The sequence below is a fragment of the Hemitrygon akajei genome, chromosome 1 (genome assembly GCF_048418815.1).
Source record: "Hemitrygon akajei chromosome 1, sHemAka1.3, whole genome shotgun sequence".
NCBI classification, from domain to species: domain Eukaryota; kingdom Metazoa; phylum Chordata; class Chondrichthyes; order Myliobatiformes; family Dasyatidae; genus Hemitrygon; species Hemitrygon akajei.
Window position 1 is genome coordinate 191167176 of NC_133124.1, and position 19352 is coordinate 191186527.

The window sequence follows — 19352 nt, forward strand, 5'->3', positions numbered from 1 at the left end:
ATAAAGTGTTAAAAGGAATTTAATCATAGAAGGGTAAATATGAGAATAACTACAGGTCAATTTTAAACCTCATAAACATTTATAAAATGGGGAAAAAAAACATTTCTTTTTTTAATTAAAAAAGTAATAAATTAGGCAATAGTTTTTCTCATGCACACACAGCCTGGTCAGGGGCAGTACACCTTGAACTCAACGGCCACTGAGAATCCACAGACAAGGATGGCCCTCTGCGGCCTCACCCAACACCAGCCCGCCTGCACCCACACAAGTACCCCCCCTTGTACAACAGAGTGGCTTTCACGCTGCCTGTGAGATGCACATCAGCCGCGCTGGAAATGTCGGCACTTTGAACACTCGGACGAAGAACTTCCACTGCCTGCCCCCAGCCGCACTGTTGACACCCTCTACCTCAGGAAGTCTCCTGCCACCCCAAACACCTGCTAGATGCAGACCAACATGGTGTTATGAGGTTGGGGTGAATGAATCCAAGTACATTCATGAGTGAAAATAGAGCCTTTATCATGAAGGCACAGGTCTACATAAGTGGGCAAAGAATACAAACAGTAAGAGAGTCTTTTTAAAAAAAACACACAGGCATTGTCACCCAGAATGTTCTAGATGGTTGAAGAAAATTCATTTGCACCTTTCAAAATAAACTCCATAAGGAAAGGCTTGTGGGGGATCTGAATGACCAATGGGCAAGCATCCACCCTGTGGGCCAAATGGTCACCCCACCCCAGCGTGAGGTCCCGTGCTCCCTGAAGCTGATCTTGTGAACGTGAGTCTGACAGAAGTGGTAATGGGGCCGCAACGCCTGGCTGTGAAGACAAGATTCGTAAAGCGACGCTGTGGAGGGGCAGCTGTTTACAGAAGCAGCTCTGACTGCATTCCCCCCCCCCCCCTCTGGTCACTGATCACAGCGCAGTCCCTGGTCAGTCTGGGGGTGGGCTAACACTCGCTCTGGTACACACGCGATCGTCCCCATTCACATGGACCCCGCTGCGTTCTCAACCCACTCCCTGGCTAAGAGGTTTAGCTGCCAACATTCTCGGAGTCTTTAATTTACTTTCCCTTGGCTGGCGATTAAGAAAGGCAAGTGGTCTCGAGGCTGTACAACAGCTGCGCATGTTATTGCCTGCAGAAACACAGTAAGGTCACTCCTTAGAAGATGCAGACCGACGATGATTCAATTACTGGGACTGTGATCGATGCAAAGACCAACATTTCTGCTGATGGGGGGGGGGGGGGGGGTCCAAGGCAGGAGTGAACTTTGGAAACTCTTTTACACGCGCGTGTGTGTGTGGAGTGGGACGAAGAACTCTTCCACCATGGCAAGCACCGGTTCTGGGTCTGAGTCTCAGACCAACAGTTTCAGGCACTAAGGGCGAGGCAGCCGATCAGAAGTCGACAATGGATCAACCTTGGTCTCATTAGAAGATGGGACAGGCTGAGAGGCCACGTCTGAACCTTCCACCACCTGGGAACTTGGGGCACTGGGGCGGATTAACCTAAGCCTGCTGACTCTGCGGGGAGGGGGCAATGTCTGAGGGAACGCCAGCCGATGCTTGTGCTCCTGACTCAGGAGTTGCTTGGTGTCTGACGGTAAGTGGTGTCTGCCTGGTGGAGGAGTATGGGGTTGGTGGTCACCAGGGTGATGTGTGGGGGCTGGGTTGGGCTACAGATCAGCCGGTCACCTGGGTGAGGTGCGTGTGTGTGGGGGGGGGGGGGGGGGGATGAATTTGTGGTGAGGAGGAGGTCAGCCAGGGGAGGGGAAGAGATCAGCAGAGTGAGAGGAGGTGATCAGCCCTAGTTCGGCACAAAAGTTGAAGCTGATTGACCTCCACAGTCACCATGGCGACCAGTCTACCATCAGGGAAAGGACAAATCCACCCCCTCGCAGAAGAAAGATTTTCCTAGAAAACTGGGAGAGCCGGCTGAGAAGTGGCAAGGTCAGGGTGGTGTGGTAGGTCACACCCTGTGGGAGAGGGGCAAGGGGTACGGATGGGGCTAGGATGGAGGCTCAGAAGGGATGGACAGGAGGTAGGAGATGGAACTGGGAGCGGGAACAGGCTGGAGATGGGGTAGAGAGTCTGGAAGGGTCACAGGTAGGGAATGGGAGAGGGAAGGGATGGGATAGAAGGTATAGATAGGAGTTGGGAAGAACGGAACTGCAGATGCCCCTTGGGCTATCCTACTGGTCCATACCATCTCAGGCAACACAGTCCTGGCCAGTGGTAGAAAGGACACCAGAACTAGACCCAGTGACCCAACAGTGAAGCCAGCCAGGAATCCCTGGTCTGACACACTGTTCCACCACGTCACAACTCCATTACCCTAGCTTCAGCAGCAGGTAGGACGAGATCGTCACACCCTCCTCTGTGAAAGCAGGGAGGAAAGCCTATGAGCTGGACAAATGCACGAGACAAGCCCACTCTTCCAGGAGGATCACGGTAATCTGCAGCCACAATATTCTGGCAACAATCTTGTTAACTTTACAAAAAAAAAATTCATGTAAATATATTTATATTTATACATATTTGGCCATATTTACAAGGCGTGCTCCCTCATCATCTGCGCTCATGTTCCTGCCTTTAGCTCTCTCTCTCCAAAGCACGCAACACATCTCCGAGCCACGAGTCCCCTGTTGCCCCACTTCAGAGGCTGGGCAGCGGGTACAGTGCATCTCCCCCATGCCCACCCGAGGGGCGGGGAACAGGTAGGGAGTGGGAGAGAGCTGGCAGTTGATCTACTCTGCTGGGCCGTTGTCTGGTGCCAGTCACTGTTAAGCCCAGTAAGGTCCCGACTGACGGTTCACCCAGGGAATGGCTCATTTCTTTGACTTTTGTATGCAGTTGTCGGTTCGAGGACAGGAACCACCGAGTGGACGAGGCTGCCGTACACACAGGTGTGTGTAGAGACCAGTTCGGACCCGTCGATCGGCGGGATTGACTTCATGGAATGATGTCCTGGGGGAGTTCTGCTCCACCAGATCCAAGGGGCCCCCACCTTTAATGCTTCCTCTTCAGGCCCCCGTTGGCACGTCCTGGGTACTTTGGGAGGCACGGCTCCTCGGGTAGAGGGTCGTGGGAGAAGACCGAATCCTCACCGGAGGAGCAGGTAGAGCTCCTGGTGTCCGGGAAGCTGGGGGAGTACTGATCCAGAGACACCGACAAGTCAAGGTATTCCTGCAGAGTCAACAGACAAAATAAACCGTGAGCAGGAACTCTGAATGCCCCTGACCAGGCGGGAACTAAAAATCTCCGCTGGGATGTCTGGTGCGCAGGGTTTTCTGAAGTGGGTTGGCCGCGAGCAGCAGCCTCTGTGTGCTTTCTAACCGCCACCATCTCTCTGTAAAATGCTTTCTATTGACTCCTTTCACAGCTGCACAGTTAATCCACTCTCTGCAGCTCTGTTCATGGAGAACAGAAAGCCTGCTTAATTCCCTTTTCCAAAACCAAATATTATTTCAAGAAACTTGGGAAATGGAAATTTTCCTTGAGTGTCGGGGCTGAGGACGGTGGGTCAGGTACAGACGTTATGTGCCTTCTTTGCTCTCCTGAGCTTCCAGAATTCCTGCAGGCTTGTTACCTTTGGGATATTTCCCTTTGAGCCTCAGCCCAGTGGGTCTCAGACCGCAATGCCCATCAGCACTGCCCCAATTGAGGCTTAGAGGAATCAGGTCCTCATCCCACTGCAGAAGTAGCTGTGAAATACCTAAGCAGGTAGAGTGGAGGAAGTTAAAGTTCCTTATTAATCAGTATCAAGAAAATCAGAGAACTGAGAACCACGTGTGGAGGAATAGGAGAAGAGACAGGGATCCTACACTTCCTATGGGATACTCCGAGGATGTTCACGGATGGGACAAGCGTTAGCCACGTCCTACCGTGGCCAGGCATTAGGTCACCTGTCAGGCACGGGCTCAGGAGGGGTGCGCGCTCCCGGAAGGGTGACCCTCTCCCCCCTCCTCGGCCCCGCGCTCTCACCTGATTCGACGTCATCGCCAGAATCCTGTCCAGGTCTTCGACCAGCTGCTTGAAGGTGGGGCGCTGAGAGGGCATGACGTGCCAGCAGTCCCTCATCGTCATGTAGCTGGGCAGGAAGAGAGGGAGGCAGCTCAGTTAACAGCGACCCGCGAAGGAACAGTGCATCCCCAAGCAGCAGCCTCAGAGAAGAAGGCACTCCATTTAAATTGTGATGGTATCCCAGAAAGGCCTTAGCGTTAAACTGGATTCTATAATAGATGCTCTCAGGTTGTTAGGGAACCAATTTAACGAGGAAGGTTAAGAGGGAACCACTGCGAGAGGGGCTGTGTATTGATTTTTTGGTTTATTTTTGTCACATCTACCAAGACAGTGAAAAGCATGCCATCCGGACAGATCACACAAAGAACCTTCAGGTAGAAGCTGTTACAGGGAGAGTGTATTGCAGGCAGGCAAACTGCAAGGGTCACGGTGAGGTAGACCAGGAGATCACAAGCTCACTTTTAAATGCAAGAGAAGCTCGTTCAAGGGTCTGATGACAGAGGGATAGAAGGTGGTTCATCTTACCCCATCCCCCAGCCACCCTCCTTCCCCCTCGTCTGGTCTCACCTACCACCTGCCAAACTTGTACTCCTCCCCTACCCCACCGTCTTCTGCCCCCCTCCCATTCCAATCCCGATGAAGGGTCTCGTCCCAATATGTCCACTGATTATTCACTTCCACAGATGCCGCCTGACCTGCTGAGTTCCTCCAGCATCTCGTGTGTGTTGCCCCGGATTTCCGGCATCTGTGGGATCTCGGGAGTTTATGGCCTGCTGGCTCACACTCTCAATCTTTTGTATCTTTACGCAAAGCGGTGGGGGAGAGGGGAGAAGTGCGAATGACCATGTGAGGGAACCACTCTCACGGAGGATGTAAGAGCAACGATGTAATGCCCAGGCTTCCTGGGGCACTGATGAGACCTCACTTGGAGAGCCGAGCAGCTTTGGCTGCCTTATTTAAGAAGGGATGTGCTGATGTGAGGGTTCGGGAGAATGGTTCCGGCTTATCGTATGAGGAACCACTGATGTCTCTGGACAGGATGCTTCCTATTGTGAGCGAGTCTAGGATCAGAATCGAGAGACGCCCATTTCGAATGGAGATGAGGAGGAATTCCTTTAGCCAGAGGTGGTGAAACTGAGGAATTCATTGCCACTGGTAGCTGTGGAGGCCAAGTCATCGGGTATGTTAAAGGGAGAGATTGATAGGTCCTTGATTAGTCAGAGTGTCCAAGGTTACAGGGAGAAGGCAGGAGAATGGGAAATCGATCTGCTGTGATGAAATGGTGGAGCAGACTCGACGGGTTAAACGGCCAAATACTGCTCCTGTGTCGTATAGTTATGTGGTCTCCCTGGAAGGGCCTGCTTTTGAGCAGACTCTCTACGCCCCTGCCACCTGGGAGTGTCTGGGCCTCCAGAGGGACTGTGGTTGACTGATTTGTGTCGGACCCCTGCTCACGAACGGATCAGGCCCCACTCTCTGTACTCACAGCTCCTGGGTGCAGTTCGAGGGCTTGTCCATCCGGTGCCCCTCCTTCAGCAGCTTGAAGAGCTCTTCCACGGGAATGCCAGGGTACGGCGACCCCCCCAACGTGAAGATCTCCCATAGCAGCACCCCGAAAGACCAGCTGGCGAGCAAGAAGAGTCGGGGTTAGCAGACAGACGGTCATCGAGCAGCTCCTCCCCTGGCTCCCCAGTCCACGGGCAATCACCTAGACCGATCTGGCTGGGCCGCCGAACGTGGGGGTGTGGAGCGACTCTACCCTGTTCGGGGAGGAGCACTGAGAAACGCTGTCGGTTTTCAGGTGGCTGTTCCCCCTAACAGAGTCTCGCCCTCCCATTCCTGAACAGCAAAACCCCACTGGGAATTTGAGGTAGAACAGCCCTTCCCCACACACCCCTTCAGCGATCCCCACGGTGGGCACTAACCGGAGTACAGATACGTCACTACCTGTGGGACTCCTTCAATCCTAACCGCACGGTTTGGTCACGTGCCAGCTTCCCTGCATCAGAGTAACTCCGTGAGTCAAATGGCCCCCTCCAATTGTGAAATGTGCCGGCATGTAATTGGTGGAAGTGAGCTGCCAGCTGGACGGGCTGAACTGCCCCTAGAGCAATCCCATTGGCTCCTATTCTGCCTCAATCCCAGCAGCTTTCTCCACACTTCCACCACCCACCTAAAACGCAAAAGCAACTAACGTGGACAATTAATGTCTTTGGGATGTGGGGGGAAATCGGACCACCTGCACAACACCCACATGGTCACCGGGAGAACGTGCAAACTCCACGTAGACAGCACCTGAGGTCAGGATTGAACTGTGGAGCTGTGAAGCAGTGTTTTTTTTTAGCAACACTGCCACTCTGCGCCCCCTCGCTGTCTATCTCTCTATGACAGCCGCCTTGAGCTCTCCCTCTTTTCAGGGGAACTCTTGGTCGCACCCTCACTGGTGGCACGTCTCACCGTCTACCGCACAGCCAGGACGTACAGACTGCACCATCACCGGCCGGCGGGTCAGACGCCTGTACTTACACGTCACTCTGGTGAGTGTAGATCCGGTCGAACAGAGCCTCTGGGGCCATCCACTTCACAGGAAGACGGCCCTGGAAAACAAAGACAGCACATGACAGTAGGGCGAGACTGAAAGGTCACCCCTGGGCTCCCATACACTTCTGCACCCAGAGCCACAGAAACAGGACGCAGCAAGTTGGAAGATCTCTTGCAGGGAGATTTATGCCGGTTAGAAGAATGGGCTGAACGTTGGCAGATGGAGTTTAATGCTGAGAAGTGTGAGGTTCTACATTTTGGCAGGAATAATCCAAATAGAACATACAGGGTAAATGGTAGGGCATTGAGGAATGCAGTGGAACAGAGAGATCTAGGAATAACAGTGCATAGTTCCCTGAAGGTGGAGTCTCATGTAGATAGGGTGGTGAAGAAGGCTTTTGGAACGCTGGCCTTTATAAATCAGAGCATTGAGTACAGAAGTTGGGATGTAATGTTAAAATTGTACAAGGCATTGGTAAGGCCAAATTTGGAATATTGTGTACAGTTCTGGTCACCGAATTATAGGAAAGATATCAATAAATTAGAGAGAGTGCAGAGACGATTTACTAGGATGTTACCTGGGTTTCAGCACTTAAGTTACAGAGAAAGGTTGAACAAGTTAGGTCTCTATTCATTGGAGCGTAGAAGGTTGAGGGGGGATTTGATCGAGGTATTTAAAATGTTGAGAGGGATAGATAGAGTTGACGTGAATAGGCTGTTTCCATTGAGAGTAGGGGAGATTCAAACGAGAGGACATGATTTGAGAGTTAGGGGGCAAAAGTTTAAGGGAAACACGAGGGGGTATTTCTTTACTCAGAGAGTGATAGCTGTGTGGAATGAGCTTCCTGTAGAAGTAGTAGAGGCCAGTTCAGTTGTGTCATTTAAGGTAAAATTGGATAGGTATATGGATAGGAAAGGAGTGGAGGGTTATGGGCTGAGTGCGGGTAGGTGGGACTAGGTGAGATTAAGAGTTCGGCACGGACTAGGAGGGCCGGAATGGCCTGTTTCCGTGCTGTGATTGTTATATGGTTATATGGTTATATGGTGAGTAACTGTTCCTCTTAAAACAAATCCCTTCTTCCCAGGAATCAATCCAATGCCTGTGAGCTACCTCCAGTGCAAGTGACTGCTCCTTAAGCAGTGCTTCAGATGGGTTGGAGGAGCCTGGAGACATGAGAGGGGAGAGATTACACGGGAGGGGACACAAAGAGGACATATTTCCAGCAGATGCTTTAGTAGCATTTGTTAGTACACCCCCTCCCTTTTCAAGGGCAGTTAGGGCAATAAATGCTGGACTTGCCAGCAGCTCCACGCAGTGCAGAATGAACAAGATGCAGCAATAATCACGTTGTTTTGATGGTTGTTTGCCGGACAGAAGGGACCTGCCCGGTGGACACTAGCCTGCTCCCTCCACCCCGTGCCAACAGGACACTCACGTTTGTCGTCTTCTTGTAGTAGTCGATGTGATGGATGTCTCGTGCCAGCCCGAAGTCGGCAATCTTCATCACGTTTTCTTCCGTCACCAGCACATTTCGAGCCGCCAAGTCCCGGTGTATGCACTGCAGAGAGGAAAATCCGCCGTCACCCTGGACTTGATGACCCAGCGGAGGCGACACTTCCACCACTAAAGAACCAGAAGGCCATTTGGCCCTCAGCCTGTTCCTACTTTACAAGAGCATGGCTGAATCTTCCACCAAACAATGCTCCTTCCAGACCAATCCCAATTACCCCTTACACACGCATCACGTCATCAACACTGATTTATGGATTTTTGCTAAAATGCCACTCAATGCTTGGGGTACATAATTTCTCGTTGCACTGAATAGCCTACTGTTCTCCGTACAAAGGAATACTTCACAGCTAAAGCTGCACGATGCATTCTGTCTAGCCTTGCTTTCATGTAATTTTGTTTAGCAGGATGTTTTTCACGGACAAACCCCTTCCGCAAATTGAAGAATGTCTCTTCAGCAACTCCGTCAATCTCACCCTCGAGCGAGAAAACCCCGGAGATCCACAACCCTTTGCTGAGAAATTCCTCACGTAGATACAGAACACCTTGAAACCTCACCTCCTGCCTCTAGAAACACGAAGAACTATGAATGTTTCAACCTAAAATCCAGACGCACTTTCCAGTCAGTCTCTCCACTGCATTCCCTTGAGGCAAGTAAAACCTTTATGGAGTCCAAATCAGTATACAGTACTCCAGATGTGGTTACAACATGCTCCACATAAATCACTCTCATTAAACATTAGCAATAAAGAATCACATACAAACCTGACTACTAATTAGTGGCCGTACCCAATGTTGACTCTTGTCTGAGCCCCAGCTTCTCTGGGTCTCTCAATGTGTAAGAAATATTTTGCTGTTTTCCTGTTCTTACCGAAGAGGATAATGGCACTTTTCTCTCAACTTGATAGGTTAATGGGTCAGACAGCAGCTATACTAACATGCCTTGAATTTCCCAGACGCAGAGCACCCAGCATAGCAGGCTGGCATGAGGGAGGCCTTGTTGAGCGACTGGGCAAAGTCTTGTCAAATGAAGTTTAATGTGGGGAAATCTGAGGCTGTGCGCTTTGGTAAGAGGGGTCAAAAAGTGGGTAATTGTAAAAACATGGGGAGAGTGCAAGTGAGTGAAGTTCGGAGGGATTTAGGTGTTCCAGTGTATGAGTCAAGTTAGCAGGCAGTTCAAATGGCAAATAGCATGCTGGCCTTTATTGTAAAGGAGTTGGAGGTCATGAATAGGGAGGGTGCATTACAGTTGTACAGTGTTGGTGAGGCCACACTTGGAATACTGTGCACAGTTTTGGTCACCTTTTCGAGAACCACTGCAAATTGTCCAAAGGAGCCCAGCTCCTGGGGTGAGAGGGTTGTCCTATCAAGAAAGGCTGGACAGCGGGTCTGTTCTTCTTGAAGTTTAGAAGAATGATGGGGCGACCTTATTCAAGCACCCAAGATCCTCAGGAGCTGGACAGGGTGGCTGAGGAGATGCTTCTCCCCGTTGAAGAGCCACGTACAATCGGATGTAGCTATCAGATAAGCGGCTTCTAAGGTCATTTAAATTTGGGGTGAGTATGAATTTCTTCTCCCAGACAGCAGTAAATCTGGAATTCCCTGACTCAGGATGGTGAATACGTTAAAGGTGAGAGATAAATATTTGGAAGGTTGAGGAACTGAGTATTATAACAAACTGATGCAGAAGAGGAGTTGAGACTAGCACTTACCACTAAACCCAACGCATCACACCCCCTGTGCATGCACGCAATGTACACATTGCTGTACACATCTCCAAGTCCCTCCTCATATAACAAATTGCCTAGAACCAGGACATGCCCAATTAAACTGACACAAGGAGGAATTTCTTCTCTCTGAACATTGTCGACCTTCGCAATGCATGATTTATAATGTGGAGAAAAGTGTCCTGAATCACTCTAGCAGAAGAGTCTGACCCAGCAATTTCCCCCTCGTTGTCACTGTGGACTGACTGGTCCTTTAAACCTCAAACGTGCTGATCTGACGTGTACACCAGTGTGAGGGACACGAGGTACTCGAGGCCAGCTTACCAACTGAAACCACATGGGACCTGACAACAACTCTCAAGATGGCTTGTACATTCAAATCACAAACAAGGGAGAATTTGCAGATGCTGGAAAGTAGTAGATGTTGCCTATATGGACTTCAGTAAGGCCTTTGACAAGGTTCCACACGGAAGGTTAGTTAGGAAGGTTCAATCGTTGGGTATTAATACTGAAGTAGTCAAATGGATTCAACAGTGGCTGGATGGGAGATGCCAGAGAGTCGAGGTGGATAACTGTTTGTCAGGTTGGAGGCCGGTGACTAGTGGTGTGCCTCAGGAATCTGTACTGGGTCCAATGTTATTTGTCATATACATTAATGATCTAGATGATGGGGTGGTAAATTGGATTAGTAAGTATGCAGATGACAGTAAGATAGGTGGCGTTGTGAATAATGAAGTAGGTTTTCAAAGCTTGCAGCGAGATTTAGGCCAGTTAGAAGAGTGGGCTGAAAGATGGCAGATGGAGTTTAATGCTGGTAAGTGTGAGGTGCTACGTTTTGGTAGGACTAATCAAAATAGGACATACATGGTAAATGGTAGGGCATTGAGGAATGCAGAAGAACAGAGTGATCTAGAAATAATGGTGCATAGTTCCCTGAAGGTGGAATCTCATGTGGATAGGGTGCTGAAGAAAGCTTTTGGTATGCTGGCCTTTATAAATCAGAGCATTGAGTACAGAAGTTGGGATGTAATGTTAAAATTGTACAAGGCATTGGTGAGGCCAAATTTGGAGTATCGTGTACAGTTCTGGTCACCGAATTATAGGAAAGATGTCAACAAAATAGAGAGAGTAGAGAGGAGATTTACTAGAATGTTACCTGGGTTTCAGCACCTAAGTTACAGAGAAAGGTTGAACAAGTTAGCTCTTTATTCTTCGGTGCGTAGAAGGTTGAGGGGGGACTTGATAGAGGTATTTAGAATTATGAGGGGGATAGATTGAGTTGAAGTGGATAGGCTTTTTCCACTGAGAGTAGGGGAAATTCAAACAAGAGGACATGAGTTGAATGCTAAGGGGCAAAAGTTTAGGGGTAACATCTTTACTCAGAGAGTGGTAGTTGTGTGGAGCGAGCTTCCAGTAGAAGTGGTAGAGGCAGGTTTGATATTGTCATTTAAAGTAAAATTGTACAGGTATATGGACAGGAAATGAATGGAGGGTAATGGGCTGAGTGCAGGTCGGTGGGACTAGGTGAGAATAAGCGTTCGGCATGGACTAGAAGGGCCAAGGTGACCTGTTTCCGTGCTGTAGTTGTTATATGGAAATCCAAGTGACACACACAAAGTGCTGGAGGAACTCAGCAGGTCAGACAGAATCTGTAGAAAAAAAGTACAGTTGACGTTTCGGACTGAAACCCGCTGAAGGCTCTTGGCCCGAAACATCAACTGTACTTTTTTTTCCCCTTTAGATGCTGCCTGGCCTGCTGAGTTCCTCCAGCTTTTTGTGTGTGTTGCTTGGCTTGTACATTGTTGGGATGGGGCCAGGAGGGGCTGGGCCTCTTCAATAAATCTGCTACTGCTTTGAGGTGTGTCTGTTGAAAATATTCTAATATGTGCACATCTATCCCACTGTTATCAGACTCATGAACTGACTTCTTGTATAAGACAAGCCTCACGATCTACCTCATTATGATCTTGCACTTTTTCAGTAGCTCTGATACTTTATTCTGCTTTGTTATTGTTCTCCCTCAATGTGTAATGATCCAATCTGAATGCGAGACAAGCTCATTGCTGTACCTCGGTACTTGCGACAAGAATAAAACAAATGCACCTGCCAATTCCTCTTTACCTTTAAAGTATTCTACTTTATCTTTGTTGCAGAGTTTAGCAAAGCTGACGTTAAACTTACAGCAGGAGCTCGTACCTTTTTCGAGGCCAGGTATTCCATACCCCTGGCCACCTGATAAGCACAGGACACCAGGTCCTTGAAGGAGAGCTGCTCTACAGGCACGTGGGAAGGGTTATAACAGTACTCCATACCAGGCGGACGTCGGGCTCGCAGGTACTCACGCAGGTTCCCCTTGGAAGCAAACTCGACAATAACGTAGAGCGGACCTGCAGAGAAACATCGAGGTCAAACACACACGCCAACTGGGAGCAGGAGTAGGCACTCAGCCACTGGTCTGCTTTGACATTTAGTAAGACTGAGGTTGATCCGACCGTAACCTCAACTTGGCATACATGCCCAACCAGGCAACTCCTTGCCCAAAAAATTCTCCTCAGGATTAGGCCATTTGGCATATTTGGACCCTGTGCAAAAGCATTCCAAAGCCCCAAGACACCCAGAGAAATTTCTTTTGCCCCATCTCAGTTTTAAAAGAGCAATATTTATTTTTAAAGTGACCCTACTTCTAGATCAGTGGTTCCCAATGTGGGGCGTATGCCCCACAGGTGGGTAATTTGATTTTTAAGGGGGGCAATTTGAGAATGAGTTATTAACAGTGAATTTTTCCTAGTAAGTCTGTGTGAGTATGAGTGTGTGTGCGAGTTAATACATATGTGTATATACAGTATGCATACATAAAAATACTTGTGTGTATGTACATGTGTAATTGCGTATGTACTGTATATATAGTGTATCACCATCATTACAACCATCAAATGGCTTTCATAATTAAATTAATGAATTGACTGATGTAGGAAGGAATGAATGAACAAGTCCAAACGCGTAAGAAACTCGTATGAGGTCGTGCCAATGCTGCTTTTTGCAGTAGCTTTCGGTTCTTGGTGGTGTGAAGGTGTGTACATTGCGTCATCTCTTTTAAACGGCGTATCTGTCTTTGTGTGCTGTAGAAACGAATCGGCATTGTTTTATTTATTTATTTATTATTATTATTTTAATATCACTTAATGTTCTTTTTTTTTTTACAATTTCTTAGTAATTTCTTCCTCAGAACTTTAACAGTCCTTTGGTTCTTTTATTTTTCTCTTTCATGAATACCATGTTCTTTGGAAGCTTGTTTAAACCAAGTTAATGGTCTTTTAGGCTTCCTCCAGGTGAATAGGAGTTCACTTTTTGAATAATAAGAATTATATATCACCACAGGGGGCAACAGGATTTTAGAGGTGATTAGGTGGGGCATGGCCAAAAAAAGGTTGGGAACCACTGTTCTAGATTCTCCCTCAAGAGAGAGCATCATGCTAACATCTAATGTCCGGTTCTCTCAGGAACATGTTTCAAGCAAGCCTTTACCATTTTTCTAAACTCCAGATTCCTTCCACCCTTTCCTATCTTTCCCAAAGGAAAGTCTGTCAGTTTGTGGTACTAATCTGGGAAATCTTCCTTGAAAGGCTTTCGACACATTAACATCCTTTGCTAACTAGAGAAACCAATACTGCGCGTAAGCCTCCAATTGGCAGGTGCAATTTAGTGCAGACAGTTGCGAGGTTTTTGCAGTTTGGTAGGACCAACCAGGGTAGGTTTTACACACTGAACGACAGGGCACTGAGGACAGCGGTAGAACAAAGGGATCCAGGAATACAGGTCTACAGTTCATTGAAAGTGGCGTCACATGTAGATAGGGTGGTAAAGAAAGCTTTTGGCACATTGGCCTTCATAAACCAATATATGGGTTACAGGAGATGGGATGTTATGTTGAAGTTGTATAAGACATTGATGAGGCCTAACTTGGGAGGACTGTGTGCAGTTTTGGTCACCTACCTACAGGAACAGGTCCTTCAGCCCACAATGCTGTACCGAACCAAATAAATTAGTAATCAAAAGGCCAACTAAATTAATCCCTTCAACACACACAAAATGCTGGAGGAAGTCAGCAGGCCAGGCAGCATCAGGCCGAGGCCCTTCATCAGGACTGGAAAAAAAGATTCACCTCTTGCCCATATCCCTTCAATTTCCTCACACTGATGTGCTTATCTAAATGTCTCTTAAAAGTCCCTAATTTATCTGCCTCCACCACCACCCCAGGCAGTGCATTCCAGACACCCACCACTCTCTGCAAAAAACCTGCCCCTCACATCTCCTTAAAATTAACCCTCTCACCTTATTAGACACTTCAAGCCTTGGAAAAAGATACTGTCTCCCTGTCTAATCTATGCCTCTCATTATCTTATAATCTATTTTTGATAGAGATCTCCCGTCAGCCTCCTCCGCTCCAGAGAAAACAACCCAAGTTTGTCCAACCTCTCAGTATTGCCAATGCCCTCTGACCTTTATGTTCATGTCTGAGGAGGGACTCGAACCCACAACCTACTGCCTCAGAGCCAAGTGGGCAGCCCGCTGGTCTTAGATGCTCTCTGTCCCAAACTCCACCCCCCCCGCGCACCTCGGAACGTGCCCTTCCCTCACCTCAGCTGTTGAGGCCCTGGTCTCAGCTCTCCCTATCCTTGTTCCACTAGCTCGACAGCTCTGCAGTCCACAGTGTTTCTCCAGCTCTGGCTCCTTACCACACGATATTTTTCCACTTTGTCACTGCAGCCTGAGCCCAACCTGAACCCCACTCACTTCCTGCTCCAAGATGCACCTGAAAAGCCCAGTTCATGACCATGTTAAAACTCACCTGAACTAATGCTATGTGGTTCACTCAGCTTGGTTTGATAAGCTCCTGCAAAGTGGTTCGTGATGTTTTACTTTCTTAAAGGCCCAACATAAAATATCCCAAAATGAGCTTGAGATATCTCGTGTGATAGACTAGATAACCTGCACAGACAAGGTCTAGCAAACAGCAGATTCAAGCCCGTTCTTGTTCTGCTGCAGTCTGTCTGGAGAAAGCACAGTGCACCCAGCACCACGTAGGGTTGGTGTTCCAGGAATCAGACCCAGTGACGATAAACACCCAGGAATGTACTTCCCGGTATCCGAGTCTGACGGGAAGGGCAGGAGCCTGCAGGTGGGGGTCGACCCTTGCAGCTGCTGCCCTCGACCTACTGGGCTGTAGAGTTGGTGGGTTAGGGAGGGGCTGTCACAGTTACCTGGATGAGTAGCTGTAGTGCTCCCTGCAGCCACGGTGTGGCGGTAGTGGGGCAAGTGAGAGAAGAGGATGCCATTTCTATGCAAGTAGTCCCAGCATAGGCAACCCTTTCCTGTGTCCCACAGTTGCACAGAAAGGATTACAGAGTGAGAGAAAACAAAATGGGAGGGTCCTGAGGAGCTGTCATCCAGGAAGCAGGTTAATGGGATTGTGGCACAAAAACCCTGAAGCATACAGGAGTGGTTTAGCTGGGGCGGTGACGGTGTAGTCATCGCACTGGATTGTCGCTTGGTACACACCGTCCTGAGTGCAGGCTCCCAGTAGGTTAATGATGTTCTTGTGTTTGCCAATCATCTTCATCATCTCCATCTCCGAAATGAGGTCCGAAAGGTCCTTCTCCGTGGCGTCGGCTGTACAAAGAGAGAAGCGGGAAGAGGATGAGTCCGTCGGCCAGAAGCTCCAGGGAAATGACTCGGGGGGCAGACAGATTGATGCCCACTCAACCTGGCACAGGGCAAACCCAGCAGTGACAGGGAGCAGGGCAGAGTTCCCACTATTCCCCACCTGACATCCTACACGATGAAGGGCCACCAATCACCTCCAACATTCTCCTTGCTCCGTTTTAACATATTTTTACGCGATGCGGATGTCACTGGCAAGGCTGGCATTCACCTCCCAACCCTAAACGCCCTCTGAACGAGTTTCCCACATACATCAGCACTTAGGGTGAAATGCGTTGCTGTATCGATCAGCAACTCAGTCCGAGGACGTGCAGTGGAAAGCCATCAAATGTTACCACATTTCTGGCACTGATGTACCATGCTCGCAACTTACTAACCCTTACTAACTCGTAAACCTTTGGAATGTGGGAGGAAACCCGGGCAACCATGGGGAGAACGTGCAAACTCCTTACAGACAGGCAACGGGACTGAACCCTGATCACGGGTGCTGTAAATCGTAAGTCAGCCGCTACGCCACTGTGCTGCTGGTACTTGTACTGTTCATCACCGTTTGCGCCCTGGTTGCCAGCCTTAGCTCATTTCTATAATTATTCATAAAATTCCATTGTATTTCTTTTTGCCTGTACTTTCCTGCAAGAAACTGAATCTCAAGGTAGTTTATGGTAACAAAGACATACCCTGGTGATAAATTTGCTTTGAATGACAATCTGCCACCTCCATGGGCACTGTTACTGAGTGGCAGTCAGTGGTTCTCTGAGAGCAGAGATGTCTGGGATGGGCTGGCACTCACCTTTCAACATTTTGACGGCTACAGTGACCGGTTTGCTGGGCTTCTCCTTGTCGATGCCAACGGTTTCTCCCATCACCACCTGCCCGAAGCAGCCTTCGCCGAGGGGTTTTCCCAAGGTCAGCCTGGGGGTGATATGCAAGAACACACAGAGGCTGAAGTGTCTGCAGATGAGCTCTGCTGAGTAACCAATGCCACGTTTATCCACCCATCCCACACCACAGCGTCAGGCAGGGAGGACTGCAGAGGAGCAGCTGGTCACAGCGGGCTCCTGTAGCAGGTCACGCACTCAGGGGAATAGGACGCTCCACATCACTGGATTTGGAATCGGGGACACTGCTGACGTCCAAGAAACTTTTCACCGAAACATCACATGGAGATGTGAAATTAATGATAAAAGGCTCTCAGACTTCGGTCTCCCAGCTCCCTTTGGATCAGGAGTTCCCAACCTGGGTCTACGGACTCCGTGCTTAATGGTATAGGTTCATGAGAGAGGTTGGGAACCCCTGCTCAAGATGTTCTACACTGTAGCGTAATCCAAATATTTTTCACTTTATGAACAATTTTCTTCTTTACCGTCATACCCACTTGACTACTTCTCCCTCTGGGCTGCGTTTGCTCATCTCGTAGGAAGCCAGTGCAGCATTCAACACTGGCCCAATTTCCAACCGACCACAGAGAGGAAGAGCGAAGGAAAACAGGAGTAGGCCACTTGGTCTTTCAAGTCTTCATTGCCTATGATGACGGCTGACTCGCCCCAGTGTTCCAGCTCCCCAAAGACAAGCATTCCATGATCTTTGAAAATAACACCCTCACTGATCTGGCCTCTACACCTTCTGGGTTAGGAAATTCTGGAAATTCAACCCCCTCCCCACCCATGATAAGAATTTCTGTGCCTCTCAGTCTTAACTAACTGCTCCTTCCTTACTACTACGTTCCCTTCTGCAAGACTCTCTCAACTAACCGCGTGCAGTTCTGGTCTCCTCACTTGCGGAAGGACATTACTGGCTTTGGAGGCAGTGCAGAGAAGGTTCACCAGGTTTATTCCAGAGATGAAGGAGTTAGACTTTGAGGAGAGATTGAGTCGCCTGGGACTGGACTCGCCAGAATTCAGAAGAATGAGAGGAGATCTTATAGAAACATATAAAATTATGAAAGGGATAGATAAAATAGAGGCAGGAAAGTTGTATTTCTTTGATAGGTGAGACTAGAACTAGGGGATATAGCCTTAAGTTTTGGAGGTGTAGATTTAGGATGGAGGTGAGGAGGAGCTGCTTTTCCCAGAGAGTGGTGAATCTGTGGAATTCTCTGCCTAATGAAACAGTGGAGGCTAACTCAGAAAATATATTTAAGACAAGGTTGGATAGATTTTGCATATTAAGGGAATTAAGGGTTAATTCCCCTCGGGGAAAAGGTGGAAATGAGTCTAAGGCCAGACCAGTCTTAATCTTATTGAATGGCAGAGCAGGCTCAATGGACTCCTGTTCCTATTTCTTATGTTGTCATGACTTCCACCAGGATATAAACATGTTTCAATAACATCACCCCTCGTTCTCCTTAGCTGCAAGGAGTACAGATCCAACTTCCTTTGTTGTTTGTGACAATGTTCTCAACCCACATATTAGCCGAGTCTTATCTCTTTTGGACCAGTGTGTCGTTTTTCAGATAATGGGACCAAAACTGTGCACAATACTCCGGGTGTGACCTCACCAACACCCTGTACAGCTGGAACCCAACCTCCCCTGTACGTAAACCCAATCCAAGAAAAACTAACATGTCATTTACCCTAATTACTCAGAACCTCCGGCTAACTTCTGCTTTACACCCTCTAAAATTGCAACAACAGTATTTCTAAACTCCAACCCTCTTGCAAATAAAGACCAACATGCCGTTTGCCTTTGTAACCACTTGCTGCATTGGTCATTTATTTGTACAGGAACAGCGAGACCCTCTGTACACTTGTTTGCAATGTACCTCCTTTTATATAATAGTCTATCTTCTGAAACGCCTGACCTCACATTTTCCTACATTAAAATCTGTTTGCCAAGTTGTCACCCACTCAACTCAATCTATTTATATCCTGTTGTGGAGTCCAAATATCCTCATTGCTACATGCCCTCCCACAAGTTCTATGTCATTGGCAAACTTGGACATATTAAACTCTACCCTCTCGCCCACATCATTAATGTAAATAGCAAATCACCGAGGGCCAGGAACTGATCTACTAATTACATCTTTCCAGTCTGAAAACAACATATTTATAATGGCTCTCTGTATCCAACTTCAAATGGCAACACATTCCCACAGCGCCTTGCTGCTATAATCTCCTCGATCAACCTTTTATGAGGCACCTTGTCAAGAGTTCTGGAAAACCAACTACAATTTAACTATGGTAACACTTACAAAATGCTGGAGGAAGTCAGCAGGCCAGGCAGCAACTATGGAGAAGAGCAAACAGTCGACGTTTCAGGCCAAGACCCTTCATGAGTCCTGATGAAGGATCTCAGCCCAAAACGTTGACCGTTTACTCTTTTCCGTGGAGATTGCCTGGCCTGCTGACTTCCTCCAGCATTTCCAGCATCTGCAGATTTTCTCGTTTGTGAAGTTACCTATGGGTTCTCTCCATCAGTTCAATTTGTATTTGTGTAGAACTTCTGCAGATATGTCAATGAAGGAAGATTTAGCTGGTATAAAACCACACTGATCTGACTGCATTCAGCTTTTATTTTTATTTAGCTATACAGTGCAGAGAAGGCCCTTTGGCCCTACGTTCCATGCCGCCCCAGCAATCCCCCGACAAACCCAATTAACCCTAACCTAATCACGGCACAATTTGCAATGACCAACTAACCTACCAACCGATGTGTCTTTGGACTGCGGGAGGAAACCAGAGTACCGGGGAAGAAACCCATCCATTCCACAGGGAGAACGTACAGATGGTGCCGGAAGTGAACTCTGAACTCTGGAACGCCCTGAGCTGTAACAGCGCTGCGCTGAACACTATGCTACCAAGGTACCCTTTTCTAATGACTATACTTCATCCT

At 48.4% G+C, this 19352-nt stretch overlaps 1 protein-coding gene across 8 annotated transcripts in view; it reads right to left on the reverse strand.

Moving 5' to 3' along the window:
- Positions 1–3: 3 nt before the first annotated feature.
- LOC140734219 (fibroblast growth factor receptor 1-like) overlaps positions 4–19352 on the reverse strand; it is a 188477-nt gene continuing 169128 nt past the window's right edge. For all 8 annotated transcript variants that reach the window (XM_073057905.1, XM_073057965.1, XM_073057946.1 and 5 more), the window contains 8 exons: positions 16312–16433; positions 15360–15470; positions 11997–12187; positions 8000–8122; positions 6549–6619; positions 5509–5646; positions 3984–4089; positions 4–3185 (listed from right to left, as the gene is read on the reverse strand). In XM_073057905.1, coding sequence (XP_072914006.1) covers positions 3009–3185; positions 3984–4089; positions 5509–5646; positions 6549–6619; positions 8000–8122; positions 11997–12187; positions 15360–15470; positions 16312–16433 — 1039 coding nt within the window. In that variant the 3' untranslated portion in view covers positions 4–3008. The remainder of the gene's footprint in view (positions 3186–3983; positions 4090–5508; positions 5647–6548; positions 6620–7999; positions 8123–11996; positions 12188–15359; positions 15471–16311; positions 16434–19352) is intronic.